The sequence below is a fragment of the Centropristis striata genome, chromosome 6 (assembly GCF_030273125.1).
Source record: "Centropristis striata isolate RG_2023a ecotype Rhode Island chromosome 6, C.striata_1.0, whole genome shotgun sequence".
Taxonomy (NCBI): domain Eukaryota; kingdom Metazoa; phylum Chordata; class Actinopteri; order Perciformes; family Serranidae; genus Centropristis; species Centropristis striata.
In genome coordinates this window covers 7,219,795-7,231,391 of record NC_081522.1, presented here as the reverse complement: position 1 = coordinate 7,231,391, position 11,597 = coordinate 7,219,795, and the positions used below count along the sequence as shown (strand labels likewise).

General features: G+C 39.6%; 1 protein-coding gene across 1 annotated transcript; it reads right to left on the bottom strand.

Moving 5' to 3' along the window:
• Positions 1-594: 594 nt before the first annotated feature.
• Positions 595-11,597, bottom strand: LOC131973923 (overexpressed in colon carcinoma 1 protein homolog). The gene is made up of 6 exons (XM_059336060.1): positions 11,287-11,597; positions 7,223-7,247; positions 4,987-5,022; positions 4,506-4,585; positions 3,789-3,819; positions 595-3,687 (listed from the first exon to the last, which is right to left on the bottom strand). The coding sequence occupies exons 1-5, from the start codon at positions 11,327-11,329 to the stop codon at positions 3,815-3,817; spliced, it is 189 nt and encodes a 62-aa protein (XP_059192043.1). The 5' UTR covers positions 11,330-11,597; the 3' UTR covers positions 595-3,687; positions 3,789-3,814.

Below are 11,597 nucleotides of genomic sequence, written 5' to 3'. Positions count from 1 at the left end.
ATGTATCCCAGTAACTTACCCAGCAAGTGTGACGTAGATCATATTCTGGAGATATGTGGACACAAACATGCACACAGAGAGGCCTCGCTTTACAGTTGGATTCTATTTGTGCACATATCGGCCAGTTGTGGTGATCTAAGTCCATGCTCTACAGCTCTCTGTCCCTCTGTGACTTATTAGGGAACCTCCTGATTTATCTTGCTCAGTATGCCATGAGCAGCTTACATTCCTCAGTTACTGCACCTACTGCATAATATGATGTTGGATCAATGGAGGGCTCAGCCTGCTGTTGTGCAATGAGAGACAGGACGGAGTTATAACATCTCCCCAACACCTCCAGCTCCTCCTTCCATCTCCTCCATGCACTCCCAACTCAGTCAATTACCGAGACAGAGCTGTGATTGATCTAGTTGCAGGCAGACAAAAGACCTCGGCTCGATAATGACAAATGTTCTTTGCAATCCTCACTTTATCGTGTCAGGCAGTCTATCTATGACCCTGGCAAAGAACACATGTAATCCCTAAAGTCTCAAGCATATTGATTACACAAGGCGGATACATTTCAACAAGGACCACAATCAATAACCACAGCTGTGCACGGACAATATAAAAATCTTTATTCATAAATAACTGAATCAGATAGTCATGGATGAGTTTCACAGAGGCAGTCAAGTTCTTTCTCCTCAATATGAAGTTCTGTCATGTTTGTCCTGTAAATATGAATCTTAGTTCAGCAGAGAGACCAAATAAACCAAAACTGCTTTTGGCGGTAACTTCATATTTAGCATACAGACATGAAAGTGGTATCAATCTCCTCATCGAACTCTCAGTAAGAAAGCAAATAAACTACTCCTTTACATGTGTGTTACTTCTCTACTCCACCTCTACAACATTCAGAGAACAACTGTTGCATTTTAATACAGATGGCTTCACTTCAGACTCTGTTATTCATCCACATTCTGCAACCCGTGTCCCTGTTAGACTAATTGAATAGGGCAAAGGCAGTGACATCCATCATATACAGGAAGAACAACCATAAAGGGCAAAGTGGGACTGATAAAAGAGGGAACGACAGGCGGCACGACACACTGCAAAAGCCAAGGGCCTCTGGAAGGGACTGACGCAGGAAAACTGAGACACCAGCAGGGGAGGAAATGAAGACATCAAGGAAAAGGGACACCAAAAATACAATGTCTTAGGTGGGCTTCTAAATCAAATCGGTGCTGTGGCGCTGTAGGCACACTGCCGTTCTTTTTTTAAATAATATGCTGTAAACTACACAGTACATAAAGCAGCTCTTTGTATCTGCAGTATATTCTACCTCTACCACAGGTTAACAGTGTAAACATTGTGACAATGTGAGCTGACAAATGGCTTGCAATTAAAAGACACTACATGAAATCTCTTGGAATCGATGTGACTGATAATCAGCGACACAGCTCAGTAGCTTTCTCAATTCTGAAGAAAACAGACACAAACAGTAAACAGTGAGCTTGTGTTCAGGCATGGTAAAATAAGGACCTATTTTTATGCGACTGGTCGGTCGAGGCAGTCGAGGCTACACACACACACGCATGGGCCAATAAAGCATTTTGTGTAACGCTGAAAAAACATCTCTTGAATCTCAAGTGTTTAAAGTTGGCCTATTTCCACCCTCCTCTTGGGTCCTGGTGAGTGGAGGATGTTGTACATTCATTAGAAGAGAGAGCCGTCAAGAGCCTGGTTGACAAATGACCTTGGCCCCAAATGCCCGCCCAGCAGTCATGTGTTCTTTTCTTTATGGGGCCACAGTGCTGGTGATATTCCATATTTATCTTATCGTCAACAAACAAAACCAAAACCAACAATGAATTGATCCTACAGAGAAATATACAGCCATAAAACAAACAAAGCCTGATATAATTTATTCCTCTGTGCCATTAGCCCTCGATTGTTGTTTAAAAACATTTAAAAACACAATAATTCACACCGCTGTACTAGCTTCATGATGATGAACATGGGCGTCGTAGAATATTATTATTTTACATTAAAAATGATATTAAAGAAATGGATGTAGTCACCGTGACTTCTGCAGTTGTTTTCTATGGTATTCGTTTTCGAAGCCTTGAGTTTGTTATTTTCGCTATCACCATTTTAGTTTTTTCTGGAGCCAGAAGTGACCATATTTCGACAAGATGGTGGATCTGACTGAGGTAATAAATCAACTGAGATGAAGGGTAATTTTCTCTATTGAATCCAACTTGAAACTCTAATGGCTGTTAGAAAGAATGCAGGTTTAAAAAACTTCTGAAGCAGCTTCACTTCTTAGACTACATCCACGTCAATAATCATAAGTCTGTGTCCCACATAAACCACCCCGCTGCTGTAGAACTTCATTTGTATCACCATGATAACCAAAAAACACCATCAGCCATAGAAGGCAACAAGATTGGTTAGTTTTAGTCTCTTCATGGGATTTGTTGACAACAGGAAAAATATGGCTATCGCCATTTTTATCCTTCAACGATTACATACAGAAGAACAACATTCACAATAAAGTGTGATGCAAAATGTATAAAGCAGATTGTAAAAAAAATCACATACAAATATTGTCAATAAATGAGGAATGATAAAACAGCAACAACTGCCTCTCTGTAATTTTTCCTTTTTTCACATTTTTTTTGCAACCGAACATCATTTCATAACATATTTTTGCTGTTAGATCACATTTTATGAAGTGATGTGGGATAAAAACAAACTGTGTGACAATTCTGTTTCCGAGAAAAATCGTAAGAGCCGTGTGAATTAACCAGAAGCACTAGAACCACAGCTCTTCAGCGAGGAAAAACAACATGCTGCAGAGAGAGCATAAGAGAGGGAGAGAGAGAGAAAGGCAGGCAGACAGAGAGAGAGGGAGATGCTCTAAGTATTATGAGTCATATGCTGATGTTACATAATCAGTCTGGGGCACAAGTTAAGTGACAACACCAGGTAGGACCAAGACATTTGGAGAGGTTGATTAAAATACTCCTGATTTTTGTTAACAGCATTTAGACCCATTGTTACAATCAGTGTCATTATAGGCTCCATGATTGAAATCAATGCCATTTTCAATCATGTGATGCATTAACAGAATCTGCTCTGCATTCTGAAAAAACTCTGATTTCTCTCGGTTTCTCTAACTCTCTGTCTCCGCCACACAATGAATCATTGATGGCTTCTTCGAGAAATAACTGAGCAGTGATTATTATTGCAGAGGGCTATTGGGAATGTGTGTGTGTCCCAGACAGTTAGTAAGTAAGTAAGTTAGTTGGCAGGGTCCCCCGTCTCCTCCTGGGAAAGAAAGAGAACGTTCCAGAGCCGTGACGGAGAAGCCAAGACAGCTCCGTCACAATGCCCATCCTCGCCAACCACAGCCAGTCCATGATGGTTGCTTGTCCGCTCCGGTGAACTTTTTTTTTTTTTTTGCAAAGCGAAGGGTGATGATGTATGCCGTATGCAGTCCTCTTCTGTGCATCCCTGCATCACTGTGCCAACCATGACTACACGAGGCAGCGTCCTCAGATCCCTTGCAAGCTGTCCACATCCTCGCTCAATGGCTGTGTTAGCCTGAGACTTTGTTCAGTGTGTGGTGAGCCAGAACATGAGCACTTACATGCTCTCTGCTTGTAATGTGAGTGTCTTCTAGGTGAATGAATAAGCAGGATCCTGTTGAGACAAAGAAAACCTAATTGGCTTTAAGACTTTAATAGGAGAAATACAGAAGAGAAGGTTAAGAGCTGAACAAACAGCCTAGTTTTTTTATGTACCTGTGGTGTGTTTCCATCAGTAGCTGCTAGTCTGTAAAAGGTGGAAAACAGAATCAGTGCCTGGATATTTATAGGATAATTATTTGACAGATTTCTCGTTCTTGTATTTCCATCTTATTTTCTGACTGTGCTTAAAAAAACACAGACGCAATTAACGCAGCAGCTTGAACTGAATGACCTTAGTTGGAAAAAAAGAGCCAGTACTTGTTGTGCAAGAGGAAGCAAAAACGCATCAATTCATTAACATGTTTAACCTTGATGAGCACAAGGAGGAACATGAGAGGAGAGACACAGGAGGATAGAAGTGGAAAGCCTTCAGAACTGCACGATACAAGCAGCAAGGTGGATGTTTGTTTCTTTATACAGGTCAAATTTTTTATAGTGAATGGTCGATTTAATTAATACCACTGTACAATATGACAGAATGATTAGGAAATTAAATTGTCTTTATTGTACTTCACCATGGCAAAAATAATGTTGTGCACTATATATACCTTCACAGCTATAAGCACCCAAACTGCAATAGTAAAGAAAATGCTTGTCATTAAAGAAAGGTCAAACAAAAGAAATGCTGCAGGCAGGCAGGCACGTGGTTTCATGGGGTGGTGGCTCAGCCACTAGGGATTATTTCTCCTTACGCCGTAGGCTGCTTCACCACAAGATCCTCATAAATTTTCCAGAATATGAAATGTACTGAACAGTGTTATAGATGCTTACCTTTACATGTGGACTTGGACTGACTGGCAGCCACAGTGGACAGGTCTGCTGGTAGACCTACATACACGCCACCATAGTTCCTTAAAGGAGAGGAGAGATTGAATTGTGTTCTCAGATGAATACAGTTTCTCCTTTTAGCTATGCATTAGCTATTTATGTCTAAGTAATTTTGCAGTATTTTCATTCTCTTCAAGTTTCAAAGTGGATAAGCAAACTGCTATATTACCAGCATGTATTGGACAATAAATGGATTATCATAATTCAAAAAAGAAGCATCATAACTTTTATTGAGCCAACATTGTGACAGTGAGCCTCAAACCAAAGCATCTAAATGGAACATCAGTCATCTTATTATTTAAATCTCTGCTTGTCACAATGTTTTCTATTCAACACAACATGATTTAAATGCATCCACAAGCACCACAAAAACTAAAAAAGTGAAAAAAAACATGCATATAAGCAAGCATTAATAAGTAAATACCTTCTTTTCTCATCGTCTGCCGAGGGATCTTCTGTCCTGATTGAGAGAAGAAGCACAGGTCAGGTCAGCTCTTACAGGAGCCCAGAGGACATAAAGATTCAGTAACAGAACTCAGTAACAAACAAGCACGTATATAGAGTCAAGTGGCAAGCTTCAGGGCTGAATAATGAACAAAAACAGCTGTTTCTCAAATGGCGGAAAAAGGCTTTTGGTCTCTATAACTAATTGTTGCATTCATGACTCTATAGGAGGTGATTATAAGTCAATATAATGTCTTTGTGTGTGTGTGTGTGTGTGTGTGTGTGTGTGTGTGTGTGTGTGTGAGTGTGTGTGTGTGTGTGTGTGTGTGTGTGTAGTAGCTCCTTGATAACCATCTGAGCAGCCAACACAGGCCCATGAGAGCTGACAGCAGCACACCACTGACTAACTTCCTAGAGCCGCACTACACAACACAATATCCCTACAAACACATTTGTACTTCTATACTTGCGAGGACAGTCATTAATATAATGTATTTTACAGCGTCTTACAATAGTCTTAATCACCACAACTAAAGGCCTCACCCTCAACCGAATCCTAATCCTGAACTCCTAAACCTGACTCTAATCTGAACCTTAAAACCAAGTCTCAACCAGGCCTCTGAAGGTCTATCCAAAGGTGAGGACCTTATAGTACACATACACAAACACACTAACACACACTAGCACACTCTGATTCCTGGAAATGCTTTGGAAATGCTGCCCCTCAGGTGTATCAGATGCTAACTGTTGATAGCAAAGGACAACCAGAAAAATATCTTAATTAAAATATTTTAAAGCCAGAAGAAACAGAGGGTGTCACACAGTCTCGAAAGGCCTTTGTGGCAAATCTGTGCTGGGATATATAGATTTAATTTAATTGAAACTAGTTATTTTTGTTTTGTTTAATGTTTTTTCCAAACATGTGATTAAAGAAAAGCCAGTGGGGATCTGGTTGGATGAAGTATCTCTTGTGTTTTTTTTGGGGTTTTGTTTTCAAATGTGTCACTGCAAGCACTCTTCGTCGTCGGTTCGACTCCGGCCTGCGGCTCTTCTGTTTGGAGTTTGCATGTTTTCCCTGTACTCGGGCTTCCTCCCATCGTCCAAAAACATGCACTTAGGTTTAATTGGTGGTAGGTGGTAAATTGCCGGTAGGTGTGAATGAGAGTGTGATTGTCGGTCTCTAAATTGTCTCCCCTGTGATGTTCTGGCGACCTGTTCAAGGTACCCCGCCTCTCGCCCAATGTCAGCTGGGAGGCTCCAGCCCTCCGCGACCCGAGTGTAGATTAGTGGTTAAGGATAATGAATGAATGAATGAATGAATGAATGGATGAATGAATGTGTCACTGCGGACATCACATCACAAAAGCATATGTATCTCAATATCAACAGCAAATAGTACTATTAACTATATTTGTATATCCCAAACTGGGTTGTTTTTTAAGAAGAAAGTCACATTTTGTGACTCCTGTGCATCTCCAAAGAGCTGATACATGGACATGAAATGGTATTCTAAATTATATTTATGTTTGAAAGGGATCTTAACTCAGATATTAAAGCTGTTCCATCTATGTTAAAACACAAACAGTACAGTGCATAATTTCACTGTAAAAAAACAACAAAAAACAACAATAGCAAATAATAGGAGGTGTTGCGTGGCATAACTTTAAATAATGTAAAAGGTGAGAGCAATGCTTTAATAAATTCCCACAAGCCCAATTTTTCCCCTATGACCATATCAGTGACATCTAAATTCATATAGCTGAAAAAGTAATTTGTCTTCATGGTAAAAGAATTGATAAATCGGCATTTTTTTGTTGGTCAACTTTCCACAAATACTGTAAATATATTATATTTATTAGTGTGGACAATCATTGATTGGTGATTTTAGTCTGTGCACTGAAAAATCAGTGTCAGTGTATTCAGTGTGAAAATTATAGCAATTTTTTTTTATGTCAAGACTAAAGTAATTACATTTGTGAGTTGAGTCTCAAGCCATGTGACTCAAGTCCACACCATTGGATCATAAATGTCCTTTTCTGTTGTTGCCTATTGTTGTTATGACACTTCATTTTCATAGAAAACGGTGTAATGTCATTGTGGACATGAACGATTTTACCACAACAAATACTGCCTGAATAAAGGAAAGCTATTATGTTATTGTTGAAGCACAGTTTCATAAATACTTTGTAAAATAAGAGAATGGTTGATGTACTTACACATCTTTGGAGACTTCTGCTGGCCCTGAAAACAGATGAAAACAATATAGTTTATCATCATTGTGAAAGGTATTCTCCTCACTAACAAAAGCTATCATTCAACAGCCATGGCACGTGAGCTATGGACACTTATGTATGAACAAAGATGAGGAACAGCGAGTAATATGTAATACATCACGTTTTCGAACATGACTTATCTTACAGCTCCGTGCTCATTATTACAAAAACGACAAAAATGAAGGTGTGGACCCTCAGCTGGCTGTGATACAGTAGGAGGTATGGAGGTGTCTGCTTTCATGAGACCACCTGGGAAATTACCATGCCTCTCCTCTTGGTCCTAATCAGGGCAGTAGAGACAGGGATGTGAGAGGCTTCAGACTCTACAGTGAACCGCCTGTTTTTGCTTTAATTAACAATGACATAGCGTTATTTTGTGTTTTTTCATGTTTTTTATTATTGCATTTAAAATGCCTCAATGTCAGGCTTGGATCTCCTGGAAATTATGTTTCTATAATGAACATTAAAACAAAAATAAGCATACTGACATTTTAATGACAGTAATGATTTTAATGAGTAATATAATGAGGAAATACTTTAGTGAACGAATCTGCCATGTCTGCCAAGTCATGTACTTATGTACAGAAGTGAAGTAACATATTAATGTACTTATTTGAACCCAAACCATGATTTTTTTCCCTACACCTAACAAATAAGTTTTCTTGCGGCAGTAACACGTTCTTGATTCTTGATAAAGCCGGCCTAGTTGAACAGTTTGATCTTGTTTGCCACTATATATATATATATCAAACCTGCCCATATTTGGCCTGCCTAGGGCCAGGTCAGGTGGATATCTGTTTGAATGGGAAGGGGACCTGCCCATAGCTCAACATATTTGTCTGGTTCTCAGGCTAATCTATCAGCAGAAATGGAATATAGTATTCATAATTAAGTTTTCATTAGTGTATAATCACCTGAAACTAAGAATCATAGTGTTTTTTTCGTAAGCTTAGAAAGAGCCCTTCATATATAGATACAGAGCTTGTCCTCTTCATAGATGTATAAAGAGGACTGGACATAGCATTGGAGGCATGGCCCTGTTCATTCCTATGAAAATGTCTCAGTGGAGCATGAAGCCAAAGAAAGTTTGACCTCTGTTTATAAAATTGCCTGGATTTTCTATGGCTCTTCTGCATTGTGGGGCCATAGAGCAACACCCAATACAAATTGATCCATGTGATTTATAGACATCTTTTTCCAAATGTAAGTCAACAGGAAAAAGTATTTTTGGCCCTGTGCTGTCATGTGACAGACCCAGAAGTAGTAATTCCATGGTTTGGCCACTATGTCAAATTGAAGTCAAAGCTCGGTACTCTTCCTTAGGGCTTGGGCCTCTTCGCTGGAACTGATATGTTGCACTACAATGTTTCTACAGCAGCCTAGAACGGACAAACCACACACTGGTGCCAGAAAGGGCCTTTCTCATTTCTCAACAGAGTGGTATTCAATTGGTTACAACCTGCAACCACGCCGCAAGATGCCACTAAATCCAACAAAGTGCTCCATTGACTTTGCAGTACATCCACAATTAAGCATAAGTGACTCACAACTTGCCTATGAAGGGTAACAGAGGACAAGTTGTAAACTGATATAAGGCATGCAGTGTAAAATTCCCTAATTCCAAATGACAACCGTTCAGCCCAGTACTTTTTCACTCTTTATGGTCCAACAACAGCACATTCTTTGCTGAACCAGACAGCCCACTAAACTTGATTTGAATTGAAATGAGATCACAATGCATTCAGCTGGAGGATAATCTAACACATGTACAGTATAAACAGCTGGGGAAACAAAAGGATCAATTCTAATAAAATAAAATAAAAAACATTTTGAAAAAGAATACTACACAAATAACTTCCCATAGCAAATAACTGAAGAGAATCTACATTTCACAGACAGTGAATTTCATCCTGGTAAAGGAATGAAAGCCTTTTTTCACGGTAAATGCTTGAGTCTGCTGACATGACACAGGGGCCTATTCAGTAGCCTGACAAAAGCTTATTCATTTCCAAGGGCGCGTATCTGGGTGCATAAGACTAAAGATGAGCAATGTGATACATGATGCCCGGCAGCTAAGAACTTAGAGTAAATGCCTACAACTACTTTAACCCACATATCTACCAATTTATAAACATTTGATACATTTATGCACTATTGTGTAGTTGTAAGCTCATTTAGTAGAGGCCAACTATTATATTTTCTCCATTATTATTACAACAATTACAACCTGCACACTCATATCTGCTAACAACTGTATTATAGCATGTTATAAGCCATTATTAACTGTTAATGCACTGCTTATGAATGCTAAACAGGGTAAAAAGGTTACCAAATACTAAAAACACAAACAAACATTATCAATGGTTTATAACACCTTATAATGTAATTTTACATCTATATAAGGACATTTAGAGTGTTTTATGTGCAGCATTTGTCAACAAATATAACTTCTTCTATAGAAGAAATACATTATTTAATATTATTACAATGTTTATTTCTATATGGTGACTTTTCTACACCACTCTTCGACAAGAGGCATTAATAGACATATACTACATGTCTGCTTAGACCTACATTATGGTTTGTTTAAATCATTATATTCTGCTTTAGATGATAAACAGGGGTAAATAAACACTTAAACATAAAATATAAAAGTGTAGCGACATGACTTTACATTATGGGTTTAAATAACACAAAATAGGAGCAGTATGGCTCCGTCAGAACACAATAGGGTGGAGAAACAGTGTCGTTTGACTCTGGCCTGGTGTCAGCTGGCATGGACAAACAAGTGCAACCATTAGTTCACATTTGTCAAAGTGACAGGATGTCCTTGACATTGTGCTGAATGCCGACCTCTAAGAAAGAACAGAAAAATGGTTAAGACTGCTGCACAGAAATGAACACAGCTGCTGGTTTTACACACACAAACAAGCAGCACTCACAATAAACTCAGACACCTACTCAGATGTTGTTTACAGACATTGTAACCTCACAGTAAATCAAATTTGAAGCAAAAGACAACACTGGGTCGTGCTTCCCGGTAGGTGACTGTGGCTCTGTTAACATGCCTGGCAAGCACTGATTAGGTACCTGCAAGCACGAACACACACCATACTGCTTTAATTTAATGGGCAGTGGTGGTGAGGTAATCCTGCAGATACTTAAATCTAATTATTACCCCAGTTTGACTGTGGTGCCCAGATTATTCAGTGTTCAGTATGATTTAAAACAGGCATTGTATAAAATAAATCATCTAAGAGAGATGTGTTATTTTAGGATATCACAGGATATCTGTTCAAGCGTTAGTATTTCTCCATTAAAATGTGTCTTCCAGGCTTTATGAATGAAATCTGCCCATTGATCAAGTATTTCAAAGTCGCCTTCTAACAAGCACAATGAGCAGCAGTAAAGTGGGAGACAAAGGCAGGGGAATGTCACACAAATGCTTGTCTTTTATACTCAATATCCATGGAAACCAGTGCAAACACACACAGAGAAAGAGAGAAAAGCCTGTGAACTATGGATGTTATAGATAATGTAATTACAGTGAGTGTCATTCCCGCGATACATTCCTGAGGCTACCACTTTGGTGTCTTGTACTAGAATATGGGAGACCCTTCAACATCGACCCACCATCCATAGCTTTGGGAGACCACTGCACGCATTCACTCACTACAGAGTGGGAGCCAGTATGTTGCAAACTGATGATCATTTGGGGGGTAAAATGATTAGTTTGACAGTAATTTCGAGAGACAATCATACATGATGATATGCGGCTGTCTATTTATTTATTTATGAATGAAATGAGAGCCACACATGCACTGAATGCAAGGGTAACCCCAACACTCTTCATTTACATTCAAAGCACCCTCTCCCCTTGGTGCAGATACAGTGACAGCTCTCTCCCTCACCCTCTCTCTCTCACCCATTATCACACACATACATATGCAGTATATATGTAGATTGACACACACACACACACACACATATTCCTTAAAAACACTCACCCCCTCCTGAGGTGTTGGTGGCTGAGGAATTGCCACAACCCATTTTGCATCGATGCAGCCACCGTCCAAGCAGAGCAGAGACGCTTAAGAAGAAGAAGGAGAAGGAGGGAGACCCAAATCACATTGGGAGAGGAGGGGAGGGCTGGGGAGGGGGAGTGAGGAAGAAGGTCAAAGAAATGTCTCCCACTGTAACACAGGGATCTCCTCTTGTCGTGTCCCCCCTCCTTTTTCCTCAGTCTTGCGCCTATCCTCTCAGCAGAGCAATGGGGAGCTGAGAGTGAAGTGAACGCATGGAGAGAGAGGCTTTTATA